The 19,564-nt window shown below is 35.6% G+C and overlaps 1 protein-coding gene across 1 annotated transcript in view; it reads left to right on the forward strand.

Moving 5' to 3' along the window:
- mapkapk2a (MAPK activated protein kinase 2a) overlaps positions 1-15,059 on the forward strand; it is a 41,627-nt gene extending 26,568 nt beyond the window's left edge. The window contains exons 2-10 of the mRNA XM_084100986.1: positions 5,619-5,758; positions 11,596-11,660; positions 11,775-11,854; positions 11,949-12,075; positions 12,172-12,247; positions 12,383-12,507; positions 12,641-12,726; positions 12,839-12,919; positions 13,044-15,059. Of these exons, the coding sequence (XP_083957112.1) occupies positions 5,619-5,758; positions 11,596-11,660; positions 11,775-11,854; positions 11,949-12,075; positions 12,172-12,247; positions 12,383-12,507; positions 12,641-12,726; positions 12,839-12,919; positions 13,044-13,193 (930 nt within the window). The 3' untranslated portion in view covers positions 13,194-15,059. The remainder of the gene's footprint in view (positions 1-5,618; positions 5,759-11,595; positions 11,661-11,774; positions 11,855-11,948; positions 12,076-12,171; positions 12,248-12,382; positions 12,508-12,640; positions 12,727-12,838; positions 12,920-13,043) is intronic.
- The last annotated feature ends 4,505 nt before the right edge of the window (positions 15,060-19,564 follow it).

Consider the following 19,564-nt stretch of genomic DNA (forward strand, 5'->3'; position numbering starts at 1 on the left):
TGTGTGTGAGTGAAGAACTGATAAGATTGTAAATGTGTACCTTGAAATGCAATGCAAGTCGCTTTTGATAAAAGCGTCTGCCAAATGTCAATGTTATAAGCTACCTTATAATTACAATGTCAACTTGCTTATCCCTTTACCTGCACTCTTTTAATTCTATCCATCTATTCCATCAAGCTACAACAAACCATTTTCAATCATCATTTGCTGCCTGCCTTCTAAAATCTACTACTTAGTGATGCACTAAATACATTATGTGACTCGTTAATGCTGCGGCTAAACGAAGTCAGCAACGCACACTTGGATTTCACACACGTGCAAAAGAAAAGCTAACTTTTATGCACAGGCTATGTTTGATACTTTTTCTCTATGTCTAAATGTTCACTCCTTGTGTGCCTAACTTACGTTTTACAATGCAGAGACTGGAACTACAGATATGCTAGTTATAAATACAGTAATCATTAGCCTACTTTATTTAGGCAGAATAAGTTTGTTGTGATTTCCAAGCTCATTGATGTTAGCGATCTTCCTTGTATAGTGCCCTCTGGTGGACAAACTATGCAGCGCCAACACTCATAACATGGTTGAAGGGTGTTTCGTCCGCTTTTATTTAATTTTTTAAATAATCATTTATCGGCCATTATAAATGCCGATACCGATAGTTTGGAAAATGCCTAATATCGGCCCGGCTCTACCTATTATGCAAAATTCTTTTACATGGTGTTTGAACATAAATGTGTGTTGGCAGTGTGTGTACACATCCACCCTATAAATGATAGAAATCGCGAGTCCCCATGAGTCTGTGTGCATTCAGGTTAGAAAAACATGTACACACTGCATAGATACTTCATTATTTAGCCTAATCACACAGGCTTCACAGCAGGTTGTGTTGGCTGTAGTCAGATGAATTGAGCGTTTAAAAAAAAAAAATTGTAATGGACCAGTGGTCACTCTGCAACATTGTAAAGCTGAAAAAATTAAACTAGGCATGTTTAACAAGATTTAATCTTTAATATTAATTAGTTTTACTTTTTCATAGTTTTTTCTTGTATACTTTTAAGTTCCATTTATTTTGTGCTTTGTTCAATCTCAAACCATTATTTTATTTTTATTATTAAGATGTCTGCACAAGAGTTAACTGTAATCTGTGCAAACATTAAACTTTGCTGAAATTAAACGTCTCGCTTTGGTCTGGAAGTAGGGGTGGGGGAAAAAATCGATTCTTAGATGCATCGCGATGCGGGACGTGGACGATTCTGAATCGATTCACAAATATCAAAAATCTATTTTTTTTTTCTAATAACGTAATATTGACGGAACGCAAAAGGTGGAACTCTGAAGCGGACGTGCAGTGCACAGACAGTCTGTGGCGTGTACATAACAGACGCGTGATGGCTGAGCGCCAAATTCGAACGGCACCCTCTTCGTTAAAAGCTAACGTATGGAAATTTAGCAATTTCATTGTGACCTATTTTTTGTATGAGAGCTGCTTTCTGTATTGTTTAGTTTTCACATCAGTACGCTGTAAACCGATCTGTATGCAATATGTGCAATGCAATATGTGCAATGCCAGTCACAAAAAGTTACATTTTGACTGTACTCTCTGCAGATGTTCATTCACTTTCTTTGTATAAGCTGTTTTTGATTGTGGTATACAGCAAACATTTCAAGTCATAACTCTTTATTATTTAGTTGTGTATAAGAGTGGCTTTGTATGTTACTAATTATTCAGAATATGCGTAAGTCCACAAGCATTATGTTTGTATGAGAGCTGCTGGTACATAATTCTATATTTTTGAACGAAAACTGTGAATTTGCTACAGCAAAATGTTTTTTGTCTGAAGGATTATATTGCTCATTGGAAATAACGAGGATGTTGGTTAGAAGTCTATTATTAAGAATATGCTGAAGTTTGTATTCATTTACTACAAGTATGCTGCTAGTACAGGCACACATTTATTTTCCTGTTGGTTCTTTGCAATGTTGGGACTTATGCTGGCAAATGTAACCTTACAGTTGTCTTGCCAAATCACTTCCATTTGTTTTATTAATAAAATTAATATAGGAAGTATTGGAAGTAAGTTCGTTATGGGTCATCATAAATACTTTGCTTTAAAAGTACCAAGTAGTATAAAAAAAATAAATAATCGATAATCATTACCCTCTGAATCGTAATCGAATCGAATCGTGAGGTGCCTAGAGATTCCCACCCCTATCTGGAAGTGTTCTGTTTGCTCTGCTAAACTATAATTACTAAAACTGGAACAAAATAAAAACTAAATAGAAATGTTTGCAAAATAAAAACTAAACAAACTAACAAAACCATTAATGAAACCAACTAAATCTAAACTGAAATTTAAAGCAAAATTGAAAACTATATTAAAATAAAAACTAATTTAAAAAGCAAAACTATAATAACCTTGCTTATCAACATCAGAGACTTATTTTACATCTTGTAAAAAATAGGTGCCCTTTAATTTAAGTATAACGGTTCATATTTCTTTATAAGCCATTTATGTTGTGAACATTATTAGGGCTTGAATTTGGTGTGGGTGTTGCACATCATTTTATTAATTCCCACAGGTTTCACATTTATAAGGCTGTAAATTCCTACAAACATTTATACAATTAGCTTCTTGGTTGAATGAGCAGATTAATCCACACAGATTACCAGATCAAATTAGTAATTTGAAAACTTTCTGTGAGACATAATTTCACAAACAGCGAGTGGGATTCAGTGCTATCGCGTCTTCTGTCTGCGCACATGGCTTCACATCACCACATCTTCTGTACAAGCACGTTGCGTCGTTATTTAAGTATCAGTATGTTGGATCCGTGTATTAGCTCTTAAAGTGACAGCAGCCTAATAAACATGTTGCTGTCTGTCATTAATGTTAATCAAAGAACAAAAGCTAGCGAATTTATATCCCCCCCCCCCCCCCCCATTTTCCAAAATGAAATTCAGGCCCTTATTATAAAATTGTAATTTTATGCAAAGTTAGTGCCACATAAATGAAAACTGTAATGGCACTTGGTTTTTCAGTTTGGTTCATAATTGTCCAAAAAATACTAATTGTCAATTGTTTCATTTGAGCAGATGTGCTTTGTCCGCTTTGCAAATTGCCATTCAGTTGACATGGCGTTTGAGAGAGATCAAACCTTGTTCTTTGTTTCTGAGGGATGCGTTTCAAGCTTTTCTTCTTGGTCTTCACAAAAAAGCAGGAATTAGACCAGTGACGGCAATAATTGGTCTATGTTGGCTTGGCAACGCTTTCTGTTCGTCAGCTCAGCATATGATTACATGTCGCTTGAACAATAAGGTGTCTCAACTTACCAGACTGTGCTTTATTTCAGATCTAGATACAATACCCTGAGTGTTTTCACAGACCTGACGCAGTTCTTGTTCTTCTTGCATTTATGCTAGCATGGATTGTGTATGGCACTCTAAAATGTTACAAGGTCTGTAGTTACTTAAAAAACAGCCACAGTGATTTCCGGTGGCTCCAAGAACTGGATCTTAACTGATCTCTGTCAGAGGACTCGGGGTTAGTCTTTTCAGACAATAGATCTGTATAAGTGTGTCTCCCCTGATCACCCCTTCCTCCTTTCAAGTTTTATCAAGTAAAAAAAGTAATTTTTACATCAGTACGTAACATTACATGAGGAAAAAAATATCCAATGTTCATCACTAATTAGTTGGCTTCAGAATGTATTAGATGTACCAAGGTTTTTGCTTTTTTTAATGGTTTCAAATGTATTATAGTAAGTCGCATTTTCATGTCATCTACCCTTTTACACATCAGATCAGCTCTACAACAGTGTGGAATGGATATATTTAGGTTATCTCATCTGTGATTTAAAATGCTATCAAATGTCAAAAACATTTAACAAACCCCTAACAAAATATTTTAGGTATTTGAAATGACAGTAAGCAAATAGGAGTGGAGTAATTCAGGTCCATCTCGCACTATAGGCTAATAAATATTCTACCAAGATGAACAAAAAACTTGTGATCTGCTTGTGATCTGCTGAGCATTAGTGAAATGCCACCTTGAAATTAAATATTGCAGCTATCTGTCTGTGCTTGAGAAGAGATGGCTTTGTGACTGCTGTCATTTGTTGTGCAGTGTGTGGGTAACATCAGATGTTTCTGCATCAGATGTGTCTGCATGTTACATATCTTTAATATTTTTCCATCTTTGTTTACATTTGTGATACCCATCTTCTCTCAGTAGTCAAGTAGTTCTGAATCACTATACTTGGTTGGCATGAAGCAAATGAAAGTTCCTGAAAGCACTGCCAAATAGGCTGTTTAGGCTGGTGTGAGAATTAAGCGGTTTGACAGGCGTGATTTGGTGGTGTGCAAAAAGAGGAATCCTGAGACCTCTAAGCCAGCTATCTGGACAAGAGGGGACACCCCGCCCCCCATCCCAGAGGGATTCTTTCCACTGCTTGTCATACATAGCTGGTGTAGTATCCCATGAGTCCTTTTCTTTGTGGTTTCCATTTATACTCAATCAAGTGATTTAGTGTGAATTAACATGAATATCATTCCAGAGTTTCCTTTATTATAGGAAGCATCCTGTGTTCCTCGTCTCATAGAGGCCTAATATTAATTTGGAATTTAAAACTAGCCTATCTACCTATCATCCTAACCTATCATCCTAAAAGCAAAAATCTCAGAAACAAGAGTCTGTAAGTCTCTTTCAGTGAGTTGAAAGAGGGCTATGTTTAACCTAGCTTTACGACTGGACCACATTCTGCTTTCAGTGACGTTTCAGTCAGGTCTTGGGATTGAGAGTCTATATTTGACATTTTCAATGATGTCATTGCTCTTAGCAATGAAAATACTCATAAATTCAATAAATTCATAAAATACTGCTCAATTTTCCTTTCCAGGGCTCTGAAATGTGAGTTGGGAGTGAAAGTGGCTGTTAACTTTACGCAACCATATAAATGTTCTGTATATTTTAAAAGGTCATCCTTTTAAAACATGTGAAGGGCATCTGGGCTAGTTGCCTACAGTAAATTACATGCTTTGTTTTTGAAAAAAAGGTATGTGTGAAATTTAAATCGTTACAAATGGATTTATGAGGTCATTCATGAAACTCATTTAAAAGAGTATCACTGCACAATTTTAGTGTGAAAACTGTATAAAGTACTAAGCGATTTAAATCCCATTTCCTTAGAGGATGATCATCTAATGAAATCGGCACAATCTCACACATAGTGGACTAGAATCTGATCAGTTTTGTCAGGATTGTCTGATCATCCAGTTCCTTGACTTGCATATTACTTTGTTACCACTAGAGGGAGGCAAAACTCCAGAAATCCTCTCAACAACACCTATTCATATGTGGTTGTTCTGTACTTTTAAATTGCACACACACACACACACACACACACACACACACACACACACACACACACACACACACACACACACACACACACACACACGTGTATGTGTGTAGTGTATACATAATTCCTGTGCTTTTTCCCCCCATATGTCATTATTTTGTGCTTTATTTTTTTATTATTATTATTAATAATATTATTAATAATAATATTTTTCACAAACTTTAGTTTTTAATGCTCATTTTCGTTCTCTATTGTAGATGCTTCATGACTGTCCCAAAGCTAGACGAGAGGTGGAGATGCACTGGCGGGCTTCCTCCTGTACCCATATCGTCAGAATTGTTGACGTCTATGAGAATCTCTACCAAAACAGGAAGTGCCTTCTTATTGTAATGGAGTGGTGAGTCATCATCATCTTCTGCTGTCTTCAGTATAGATAACAAAATGCCCTGTTTTTTTTGTGGTAATTTCTACATTTCACTTCCTTTTATCAACTTTCCATTCATAAGCAATTTACAATTCTGTGAATATGAATGTTCCATCTTCTTCATTCAACAGTTTACATAGAGCAACCCTAGATTATGATATTTGCTCCATGGTAAATGCTGATCAGCACTATGATCATGCACTGTCTTTATTTCCTGGATCATTCCTACTTGGTATTAAACCTGCAACCTTTGCTGTTGTGGCCCTTATCCATCCGGCTGTTAAACATGTTAAGAAAATCTTCAGGCATTTGTTTCTGCCATAAATACAAGTTAAATGATGTTTGACATTGAGTTTTTATATACCAGTACAGTCATTATTATGGGAACAAAACAATTTTGTCAATTTTGCTGTTTTAGGCTAGTCACAGTTTGAGTAAATATTTCATGAGCAATATAATGACTTGACATTTGCAATGCACTGATTATTGTGTCTGTATGTCCTGAATTGCATTGTCATGAAAACCTTGATTCATTTAGTTACTTTTTTATGCAACCCCTTAACTCATTTGTAATGTTTTGTCAAGGTTTCGTTGCCTCATCCGTGTAAAAAGTTTACCAGCAGGTGTTTGGAGGTTACTTACGGTAAACTCATTCACCTATTTGCCCCATCATGTTTGAGTGAATTGAAAATTCCCTTGTCTGATGACGTACCTCCTTAGTTGGTGACCTCTCCATCATACAGACTTTAAGTTGCATAACCAGACGCTGTTGTTTCCCACACTTTGCAACATGTATGCTATTGCTAACTGGTACCAACCTTCTCTGCCAGCCACCATTGTGTGCTCCTGTGCAAGGCAGTTGAACCCAGATTTCTTCATTGGGACGGTCCCTGCTGTAATCAAAATGCAAGTCGCATGGATGCAAGTTTTCATATGACGACACAAAATAATACTGATTTGGTTAAGTCTGCAATAGATTACTTAAATTGCAAACTACTGATTTGAGTATTTAGAGTTTCGGGAGGAAAGAAGTGTTTTAGTAAAAAAAAAAAAAAAAATGTATACGGACCTGTTTATTTATAGATCTATCATTAAGTCAGAGATTTGAATCAATCAACTGAGCAGTTTTTTCCACAGTATTTTGTGAGTAGAAAATGTACATTTTAAAGCCAAATGCATCAATCTGGTGTGCTTTGACAGTTCAAAATTAAGAGCTCCAAACCATTTTCATTGTCCAAATTGTACAGAATAATTCTGACCAATTAAAAGTCTTTGCATTGACTTGTGCATGGACTTTAAATAGAACTCAAATTCTTTTTAGTTTTGATAGTGTCTCAGTCTACATTACATTCACACTGGTGTTTTAGGAAGCCAAACAAGTACAATACTAATATTAATAATTATTATTATATTATATTATTAGTAGTGGTTGTAGTAATAGTAGTAGTTGTATTCCTAAGACCGTAGTTTAATAAGTTTAACTTAAAGGGTTAGTTCACCCAAAAATGAAAATTCTGTCAGTAATTACTCACCCTCATGTTGTTCCAACCCCGTAAGACCTTCGTTCATCTTCGGAACACAAATTAAGATATTTTTGATGAAATCTGAGAGCTGGCTCACTCCTTCATAGGCTGCAAGGTAATCGATATCTGCCATCCCAGAAAAGTTAGTAAAGACATTGTTAAAATAGTCCAAGTGACTACAGTGGCTCAGCCTTAAGTTTATCAAGCGACAATAATACTTTTTGTGAGCAAAAAACAAACGAAAATAACGACTTTATTCAACTATTCATTTTCTTCTGTGTGGGCCTCTGAGTGAGCTCATGTAGAGTAGCGCAGCACTTCTGGGTTGTACGTAAGAACGTAGGCTCACTATTGGTCAGCATCACACACATGACCAGCGTCGGCCAATAGTGAGCCTACGTTCTGACGTACAACCCAGAAGCGCTGCACTGTTGAAATGGCTAATAGCATTTAGTTTCTCACAGCTCGGCAAAGCCGAAGTTTCCTCCTAATCTTTAACCACATCTCCTCCATATCGCTTTAAAATATAGCATTCTGTGCAGAATTCAAATGGGTCCGATGCGTTTTGTGGAATGTGCTGACTCACGCACATGATCCGTTCTGTGTTATCGTGTCTCTGGACCGGAGCAAACTGTGTGCTGCAGCAGTTCGTGTGACACTAACATGAAATCAGACTTCATTCGCCCCAATGGAAAGCATAAATTGTAAATAGTAAAATGAAAATAGTAAATGTGTGAAAAAGTGACCGATTTCAGCCACAGCTTCAATGTCTATTTATAGTGTAGGGGGAGGATTGCTTCAGGTTCTAGAGAGTGCTTGATTGGACAGAAAATCTGATGAGAAGCTGAAGTGCAGAGTGATGTCATTAAAATCATTGGCAGAAATGAGAGACTAAGTTTTGAATGCTTATGTCTTCTAAATTCAAATTTTGTCGTTGTTTTGAAACATACTAGCTTAAAAATAATAGTAAGACTAACATATTCATACTAAAATTTAATTTCATGGGGACTTTAATTTTATATTGCCTGCTACCTCATTGTGGATATATTGTAAATAGGTGTATACCTGTTTAAATAAAAAAAAAAGGTACAAAAACTTGAAGTTTTTAATATACTGTTTGGACAAAGTTAATGTGATTGCCGTAAATGCAGTCTAACATCAAAACATGCTAATTTTTAGCAAATAAAAAAAAAAAGACCATATCGGCCAAAATTGGAATATATACTGTATGTGCCCAAACGTTGCACTGAATGCATAATATTTGCATGGTGGAGATCTTTAGTATTAGATTCTTTATTATTGCTTTTATGCTGATTATTATCTTCTTGTATGTAAATTCATGACACCATTTTGTCTAGTTTCAACATGATTTGGCTAGCAGAACTGCATGCTTTCATTGAAAAGATCAAAGTGATGTGCTTGTGCTCACCTTTATTGTATCAGATATGATGATGTGAGGATCAGAAATCACACCTCCCAGTTTCAATTTATTTGATTTGTGCGTTCTCTTAGTCTCACTCGTGCTGACTAGGACATTTTCTTTACTGCCTGTCTTGTAGTAGGAAGTCAGAAACTGCACCTGTCACCACTGTTCACCAGCAGATGTTTGTTAATAAAGTTTTAGGCTTTTTGGGAAAATTATTCTTAGAGGTTAGAAATATTTAAGTTTGTTTTATTTTGTTTTAGTCATCAGAGATGATGCAGATAGGGATGGGCCAGGATAATCTTCACTAGACTTTTAATGGGTGGTTGTCGTGTTTTGTGAGTGCAATATTCTTAGCAGTCATTTTCTAAGAAGAATGAAACACAACTTCCTTGTTTTACACTCATAATGCACTTTTGACACTCTGTCGATCCTATTGACCGTGGCCGGGAATACAAGCTGTCAAAAGTTTGTCGGATGATGCTTGCATGTAAATTTACTGTTAATTCATAATATCAGAATTCAAATTGGCTACTGTAAGTAATGTTCCTTTTATGATACTAATCTACAGGCTTATTCGTGAGGTCTTTTGGAGAGACAGTGTTTTCTGGAGTCTTTATGATGTGGAGCACTGCATCCTGACAAATGGCTTCTGATGACCGACAGCTGGAGCATCTCTTGACTAATATTGTGCAATAAAGGTTACAGATATTTAGCGGAGAGTAATTTTAGCGGACCATTTTGTGGAAGGTCACTCCCTTGTGTTCTCCATAATGGTTGAGTTTATAAAGTTTCTTCCATCTAAATGCACTAAGGAGCAGAGGAGGCAGTTCTGTTTTTTGTTGACCTCTGCCTGCTGTACATTTCTACACAATAAAATCTTATGTAATCTTTTTTGTAAATCTTTTTTGACATAGTTTATTGGATAGTTTACCCAATTTTTTTTCTTTTTTAAATGTTCCAAACCTGTGTGAGTTGGTTTCTTCTGTTGAACTAAAAAGAAGATAATTAGAAGAATGTTGGTAACCAGACAGACCGGCTATCGTCAGCTGTTTTATTACTGACATTCTTCTAAATATCTTGTGTTTAGCAGAAGAAATAAATTCATACAGGTTTGGAACAACATAAGGGTGTGTAAATGATGACAGGATTTTTATTTTTGGGTGAACTATCCCTTTAAATTCCACAAATGCTAATTTAATAGGTACAATAATGAATCAATATGTTCCTTTGCTTCTGCTTTACAGTCCATTTTATTTTTGCCAGTCTTAGAAATAGTATTTTATTAGGAGTAATATCGTTTAATGGATGATGCAAGATGTCATACATCATTTTGATGTAAGAGACTCATAGGGAAGTGTAGTATTTCTTTAGAAACCGTTGAATCTTTCCCTAATTGAATGACAGAAATGAGTGTGTGAGTAGCTTCCTGACATGAGTGATAGTGTGGTATTTGTGGCTCATAGGATATCATCTTATAGAATCATCAATATATCACTGCTGTTAGTCATAGTACGAATATTAAGATAAGCTGGTTGAAGGAAGGCTATATCGTAGACTACAGAAGATCATGAATAGATTACAAGAAATCAGGCTATAGGCATCTCAGCTCGCAGGAAACAGAATCTACAGGTCATCAGAACTGAGTGTGCCGCAAGTGATGGAAATGGAAAATGCCAACACTGTTGTTCAGCTTCAAATATGGCTTTTCTAAGAAAAATTACACAGAAATTATTTTGCAACCCAACCCTATAGTGGGGCTTTAGTGGTTTGTACCATAAATCACATGCCTTTCAATATTCAGCGCTTAACACTCTCTTTTTTTTGTTTTTATATATACTTTCAGCTATAGTGTATATATCGATGTCTGAGATGCACAACGTCTGGGTATTAGTAAGATTGAAAGTGGTGAAACGTGTTGTGGTTGTGTTCATAGCCCCTTCTCACAGTGAGCTGTCTCGTCAAACTCATAGTGCGTTTTTCTATCTCTGTCAGGCGTTTGATGATTTCACGTGAAACTGACTGCAGTTCTAGGTGAGCTGTAGAAATGAAACTCGTCTTGCACGGCGTGACCCGTAGTAGAGATATGAGAACAGTATGATTCTTCGTATTTGCATAGATGTACACAGTCATCAGCACAGTGTGTACTCCTTTCAATTGTATTGTCATGCTTTATTGCAATAATGGATGTGCAAGAACCAATCAAGTAGACTAAATATGGGTTTTTGAGTCATTGTCCCATTAACAAAATCATAATCATGCAGTCTTATGCTGATCCCTCTCCTTTGTATCCCTTTTATCTCTCTTCCCCCATCTTCCTCTCTTTTCTGTTGAGAGAAAGTCTTTCTAAGCCCAGTGACCCAATTTCTCGCAACTGGCAAGTTTTCAAGAAATGGAGCTCACCTGACTTGCGCATCTAGCAGCGGTTTGCGTGTAATCGGAAATGATAACCACAATGATTACATGGGGACAAAGGTGAAAAGATCCCCCCTTCATGTGGTTTTATATGTATTTGAACAAAGTAATTTGTATGTGAGTTTCAGAGGTAGGTCAGTACTTATATCTGGTAATTTAAAATAATAAATTGCTCTTTTGAAGAAACATTGCCCCAGCTACTATTTCTATTTCAAATCCGCTTTGGCTGAATTTACTGCTACTTAATTTTCAAATGTTGTTAATAATAGTAATAGTAATAATTATAATAATAATACAATTTTATTTTGGTCTTTTCACTTAACTATGTTTTAATGTCACATAGTTTACTGTCTTTTTTGTATAATCTAACAAAAAATATCTCCACCAATATGAAGTTACTTGTATTTTGTAATGTGCCTGCTGATTTTTGCTTTTAATGTGTTTTGAAGCATGGATGGGGGTGAGCTGTTCAGTCGGATTCAGGACAGAGGGGACCAGGCATTCACTGAGAGAGGTAATTTGTCTACTCTTACTTTGCAAAGTTTATACAAACAACTGAAATGGTAATTAGGCCCTTTTTCACAATACTGAATATTCTGTCTGATTTCTTATTCTGTTGTCTTTTCAGAGGCTTCTGATATCATGAAGAGTATAGGAGAGGCCATTCAGTATTTACATGCGATAAACATCGCACACCGAGATGTCAAGGTAAGAGTCTTATGATGACCACTATTGAAGTGATGGAAAATTGTTTGACTTCCTCATTTTCTTAACTGAATATGCCTGTGAATCCACTTTGCAGCCAGAGAACCTCTTATATACCTCTAAAAGGCCCAATGCCCTTCTCAAACTGACAGACTTTGGGTTTGCAAAGGAGACGACCACACACAACTCTCTGGCGACCCCTTGCTATACTCCTTATTATGTTGGTAAGAATATCATAATCATCAGTACTTGGATGTTGATAATTAGATATGTTCCCACTCGTGAAACCTTTCCATTTTTTCAAACTTTTCATGTTATAGCCCCAGAGGTTCTTGGTCCAGAAAAGTATGACAAGTCCTGTGACATGTGGTCTTTGGGTGTCATCATGTATATTCTGTAAGTGAATCTGTCTCGTATGTTGTGCATACACCATTTTTCTCTGTCTAGGCCTCTATTTAAATGGGTTTTGTGACGCCTGATCTTTTAAAATGTGTCTGATATAGTGCAATTCTCACTTTATTCAACTTCCAGGCTCTGTGGTTACCCACCTTTCTATTCCAACCATGGATTGGCTATATCCCCTGGTATGAAGAAACGAATCCGTATGGGACAATACGAGTTTCCAAATCCTGAGTGGTCGGAAGTCTCAGAGGAAGGTATCTGTCAAGTTCCTGTTTTGTGAAAGCGACTTGAGAAACCGTTCCTAGAATACTGTTATCTTCAAGTCATTTGTTTTGCACATTTCTAAGAATGATTGTAGATTTGAGTGACTCAGTCTTCCTATTTTAGCTAAACAGCTCATCAGAACATTACTGAAAACCGAGCCAACACAGAGGATGACCATCACCGAGTTCATGAACCACCCCTGGATCAATGTGAGTAAATATTAGCATTATTTTATGGATACTGTGTTGATTCAGACAAATGGATTTCCTTTGTACATTATATTTGGCTTACTATGTTATTTGGTGCTTTGCGTGGCTATAGCAATCAATGGAGGTACCACAGACACCCCTACACACCAGCCGTGTTCTGAAAGAAGAGAAAGACACATGGGAGGATGTCAAGGTGAGGCCTCCCTCAACAAAAAAGGCTTTTCAGAACATCTGACCATTTTCAGAACATTTTTGCAATCACTGCACTTCAGATCCATATCTTCATTCTAATTCATGTTAATGTCTGTATTCCACAGGAGGAAATGACTAGTGCCTTGGCAACAATGAGAGTCGACTATGAGCAAATTAAAATCAAGAGGATTGAAGACTCGTCCAATCCGCTGCTGATGAAGAGGAGAAAGAAAGCTAATAATATGGCTCCTGAAAATGAGACGCCTGCTTGCTAAGGACACGTTCACTCTGTCGCACATGCACACACACATTTTACACTCTTATATTAGTTGAAAAGTTTGATTTAAGGAAGCAATAACTGAGTTAAAACGAGTTTTTTTTTATATATATATATTTCTTTTTAATCACTCAACATTTGTAACTAATACACCACTTTGCTACCAAAAGAGAGGGGCTGTACAATTATGAAACAAGACTATACATATTGGAGTTGTGAAGCAGCCGACATCCACTAATTTTCTCCTTACAGTGTTCACAAGTTTTTCACATGGTGTTTAGTGGGGTAATCAGAATGCTAACTTAGTTACCTTTCTTTTGCATTTTATTTTTCATTTTTCTCTGTTTTTTTTTTTTTTTTTTTTAAATCAAAAGCCATTGGTACATGAGTTCATGAGTTATACACGCATTTACCACTGTTTGTTTTAATGATGTTCCATTCTGAGTTACGGGACCGCTTGTAAAATAAGTTGCCCCTTAATAGCATGATTGTTTCCTTTGTACTGTTCATGTTCTGAGGAGCTTATGCATAAGTGCTAGCTTTCCTGTTCGTTCTTCATTACGTTTGTCATTCATGTCTGCACTTGAATGCTCTTTTACAGTAAGACTAGTTCCAAGAGACACTATCAGTGTCCAGATGAAAATGTATTTCTGAAATGACTCTTTGAATGTAAACACACTCTGTTCTTTACTGTGAAATTGTCTGTCAGTATTGTTCAGGGTCCTCTCTAGTAAAATACAAGATCTTTTTTGAGCTTTAGATCCATTTAGCCTTATGTTGGTTATCAGATTGAGAGGAAAAAATCATATTGCTTGCTCCGCTTTCACACTGGTATTTGATCAAGCTTACCATGTCTACCATGGCAAAGACAGTCTAGCACATTTTTTTCAGCCCTTTGCTTAATTCGTGCTCGAAAATACTTTTATTGCACACTGCTTTGATTTGCCTTGAATCAGTCCTATGCATTTGTTACCAGCTAGTTTTTCCTCAGAGATTTGTAAAGAATGTTAACCTATACTCTGGCATTTCATTTCACAAATACCTACTGAAATAATCAGTAGACATATAGTCTACTGGTTTTTCATCCACCACCCTGAACCGCAAAGCCCGTTTGTATTTTTTTTAAAGTGTATAATGAATGAATTATGAAACGGGATCTTTGTGAGAGTGATCAAGATGGTTGTTCTTTTGGCTGGAAAATGAAAGTGTGATAACCGTCGACTGTACTCTTCGTTATGCCAGTGCATTTTTGTTTGTGTTTTGTGTGCTTTCCATGCCTACCATGCAGTAAGTGTTTGAATGTCAGCTTTTAGGTACCAGATGTTTTATAAAGGAACAAAGAAATGCCCTCTATGCCTCATGTTCTGGAAATGGTTAAGGGAATCCTACGCATCCAACGGATTGATTTTAGATGCACTGATTGATGTACTCTGAAAGGTTGTGTCTTGTTTTATTTTTTATTTTTTTTTCTTCTTTTTTCTTTCTTTTTTTTTTTAAGAAAAAAACAACTGTATACTTCTTTTTTTTTTTTTAAGGACATGATTTACTGCTCACAATGTTGAACATGCAGAGTATACTCTCAAACAGCAGATATCTCCCAAATGATTTCAATGCCCCTCTTGCAAATAATGCATCTTTTTAGTCAGTCTGGAAATGTGATGTTTGCAGTTTCTTTGATTCCCTCATGCATTAATTTTTCAAAGCAAAGACCACAGTATCAGACAAGTTGAAAAACAGACTAGAATTCCCACAGAACTTTATACTAACAGGGAAAGGCAGATATATGTCTTGTTTTTAGTATCTGACTGCTGTACGCATGTCTTGGTCTGCTTCAACTTTGGATTAAAACACCAAAAAAACCCAACTGCCTGTGTCTCATTTAAACATGTAGATTTATGTTAATACCACCAATCCTAGTATGAACAGTTTCTGATCTGTATTTTCACAAGTCTTGGTTCTTAAAACCTCTCATTCACTCTACGAAATTGACCATGCAAATCTTGTAATCATTCTCATCTCCCCCAAACCAGTGAATAAATTGCTGATATCTTAATTCATAACTGATTTCACATTTTCTCATCCTCTGTTAACCTTTCCAGCCTTACTGTGATTTTTAAATGGCCTAAGATGGCCTTTGTTCTTTTTTCTTCTTCTTTTTTTTTTTTTTTAAATGCAGCATTTTCCTTAAAGGGATAGTTCACCCCAAAATGTATGAATTTGAATTTAGTTACATATTCTTCAAAATATCTTTTGTGTTCAGCAGAAAAAAATTATTAAATACAGGTTTGAACAACTTAAGGGGGAGTAAATAATTGCAATTTTTTTATTTTGGGGTTAACTATCCTTTTAAGATAAGGAGATTAACATTAACATTAAGAATAGGCTTGCATTCTTGCTTCTGAAACCAGGTTGTGAAAGCTAAAGGCCAACATCTTTCTGAAAACGGGTCTTGCTGTTTACTCTACTAGTCTCGTAATTTAAAGGGATCCATCATAAAAGTGCTCCACACGGCTCTGGGGGGTTAATAAAGGCCTTCTGAAGTGAAGCGAGTTGGTGTAAGAAAAATATCCATATTTAAAACTTAATCGACTAAAATAACTAGCTTCTGACAGACGGATACGCAAGTAGACTCGCGCCAAAAGAGTAACAGGATGTAGGAGTAGCGTAAGCTTTGACACCTCTCGCGGTTCAAACAAACAGGGCTGGGCAACAAACTCAAGCTCCTCTGACATTTCTCTTTAAAAATTCTTGTTTTAGACTTCTAATTCGTGACTGCTGTTTTGTTTTGCTCTATCCTCTGCGCTTCCGCGTTCGTCAATCCGGCATGCTTCAGGTCAAGGGTTACTCTTTTGCCTTAAATCGATGCATAAGACCGTCTGTTGGAAGCTAGTTATTTTAGTTGATAAAGTTTTAAACATGGATATTTTTCTTACACAAATCCATCGCTTTGCTTCAAAAGGCCTTTATTTACCCCCTGGAGGCATGGAGCACTTTTATGATGGATAGATTCACTTTTATGTACTTCAAAACAGAAACGGCCATTCACTGCCATTATAAAGCTTGAAAGAGCCAGGACATTTTTTAATATAACTCCGATTGTATTCGTCTGAAAGAATGTCATATACACCTAGGATGGCTTGAGGGTGAGTAAATTATGGGGTAATTTTCATTTTTGGGTGAACTATCCCTTTAAGTGTACACTTCCACTATCCTTTCTGAGCTATTAATTGTTTCTAATACTTCATATTCTATTCATATTTGTTATTCTCTCTGTGGCCTCTTCTTCAATTTCACTCAGCTCTTTGAATTTTCGCCGGTTCTGCTTTTTCGCTTTTAAATTTATCCAGTGGCAGAGCTTGTTTCGTTTGTACAGTTGGGCGGTTCCTTCAAATGGGCAGAGACCTATTCGCGCGCAATTAGCCAGTTGTACCAGAGTCCTATTAGACATTCTCTGGTTGTACTAGTACTTCCCGCCTAGTTCATCCTCACGCTTCATCACCACTCTCTCAGGAGTTGTTTGAGATTAACAGAAATAAGTAAAAGTATTTATATGTTTAGTCTGCAGTGCAGACTAAACATATAAATACTTTAGTCTGCAGTGCAGACTAAACATATAAATACTTTTACTTATTTCTGCTTCAGTCCGAAGATAAAGCCATATGTAAATCATTACCACGTCGAAGACTTTCAGGTGAGGTGTCAACGGGTTTACTGCTAACTAGTAGAGAAAGCATTCTATTGAGTTAATATGAATAACTTAGCTGCACCTCAAAAAAAAAAAAAAAAAAAATTGTGTAACTTAGGCCTACTGTCCGTAGCTTGGAGATGGTAATTGGTCATGAATTTAGGTGTTTTGTCTTAGTACATGGGGATAATACTACATTATTACTTTATCTCCTCAACAAACACACACGGCTATATAATGTTTTCTATGTCTTATAAAGATGTCTTAACATTTTGAAAAGTTACACGTAATATAAATGAAACTAGGCCAACTTTTACTGTAGTGTACTACTAGTTTCTTTAAATTTTAGCTTAATGTTATATAGGTCAAATTAAAGTAACTAACTAATTTACTTGAAAGGTTTTTGGGCGGGACTTTAAAGTTCAATCTCTCTAAATTTTACAACACCTCGTATGTGAGTTATTGTGAGTATCATTTACTGAATAGTCATGCCATTAATGCTTCTTATTATGATTCTGTAAAAGTGTTAAAACGCGTGTTAAGCCCACTTGTATTCTAGCTATCTGAGACTGAGTCATGCCAATGTATAAGAAATTATTCATCTTCATGTTCTTAGAATACCACAGCTAAAGGGTAATCACCCTTCCTGAATCAAACTCCCACGTTGCTCCCTAAACAGGAAATTAATGACAGAAAAAAAACTTTGTTAAAAGGCATAGTTTACACAAAAATGAAACCATGTCCATCATTTACTCACTCTAATGTCATTACAAACCTATATGACTTACTTTCTTCTGTGGAACACAAAATAAGATATTTTGAAAAATATCTCCCCATGGACATTCATTGTATGAACATAACATTTTTCAATTTATTTATTTATTTATTTGTGTGTGTGTGTGTGTGTGTGTTCATCAGAAGAAAGAGAGATTTCGGTTTGTAATGACAAGGGTGAGTAAATGATAGCCTACTCTGGTTTCTACCCAAATAGATTGGTTCAGTTTAGAGGTCGACCTATATTGAATTTTACCGATACCAGTAATTAAGTTTGGCAGTACCTGCCGATAACTGATGAAATAACAGATAGTTATACAAAACATAACACTCAAGGTAAAATAGTGCTGAACTTTATTACAAAAATAAACAGCATTGACTGATGCATGAAAATGTATTGAACTTTTAAATAAAATTAAAAGCCTATATTAAGTATAAAACATTCCAAGTCAAAATGTTTGTGTGTGTTTAGCAATAACCTAGAAACATGGCATGTAAATAGCCTAAGTCATAATATGTAACATTTCACAATAAGCAACCATTTGTTAACATTAGTTAATGCATTAGCTTTCACGAACTAACAATATGAAATATTTTTTACAGCGTTCATTAGTATAAAAAAAAATCATTAAACAACAATTAACAAATCAATCTGTTTACAGACTACGCAGATTTAACCCACCAATTCCATTTGGCAGTTTTGGGTGATTAAGGATGGCTATACGGTATAGAAAATAGCTTTAATATATTAAAACTGATTTAACAAAGGTTAATTTTAAATCTTTGGCAAGTAGCGTGGGGAAAATAGAGGCTGTGGACATGGTTTTCTTTGGACTATCAATTAAATTTATGGAACGGTTTATAGTAGGGCTGTCACTAACGATTATTTTAGTAATCGAGTAATCGGTCGATTATTTTAACGATTAATCAAGTAATCGAATATTTCTTTAACAAAATAATCCCTCTGAGACGCACATTACCTACACACATGCAAATAATTAAAGTGCATGTATATTAAACCCACAGGGCATATATTTATTTAATTTAATCGTAGCCTTGGTGAATTCACAATAGCACCATGCTATTGTATGCTTTATAAATGGCTTTATTTCATGGTACCCCAATAGCATTTTTCAGAGCTGATTTGATACAAAACATTCTGAGTATCATCCTGTACCGATCCAATACCAGTGCAGTTTTTTTTCACAATACTAAATACAGAAAACGTCATTATAAAGAAAACCAATAAATGAAAAATATATAATCATAACCTGTGACAAAAATACTATTATAAACTATCATTTTATAAAATCTAAACATTTAGTGAAAAGTGTAGCACTAAATCTGGTAAAATGTTACACATTGCTCTGTGTATTTTTAAAAAATACATTCATAAAAAAACAAGTAAATATATTTATATATAAATATATACTATAAAATTAAAAGACATTTCTTTTAAATGTATAGCGCCGCTTTTCAATGAGGCAGCAACAAATGATAGATAGGACAGAACAAAAAAGGCTATGGCTATTAATAATCTTTCATTGCACAAAAGTATTATACAGTATATGAAAGGCTCCAATACAGAGCAGCACAAAGTGCTTATGCGCAGGCGCTTGAAACAACATGGAGTCACAGCGCACAGTGCCCCACTCTGAAAAGTTCAAAGCAAAAGGGAAGAGATATTGATGCGTTGTGTATTGTATCTATGCTTTTAACAATTTTAAATTTCAGTTACTGTGCTCATGAAGAACAATTCATAGTACTACACTCTTTGTGTGTTGTGATCTACCAGACACCAGTAGAAAGTAACATAGAAACAGCAATAAACTCCAGCAAGATAAAGTCCTTTAATGCAAAACCCATAGACCTTTATCTACAGATCAAGTATAACAATAGGAACATTGAAT

This window comes from Abramis brama (genome assembly GCF_963993115.1).
Source record: "Abramis brama genome assembly, chromosome: 23".
Classification (NCBI taxonomy): domain Eukaryota; kingdom Metazoa; phylum Chordata; class Actinopteri; order Cypriniformes; family Leuciscidae; genus Abramis; species Abramis brama.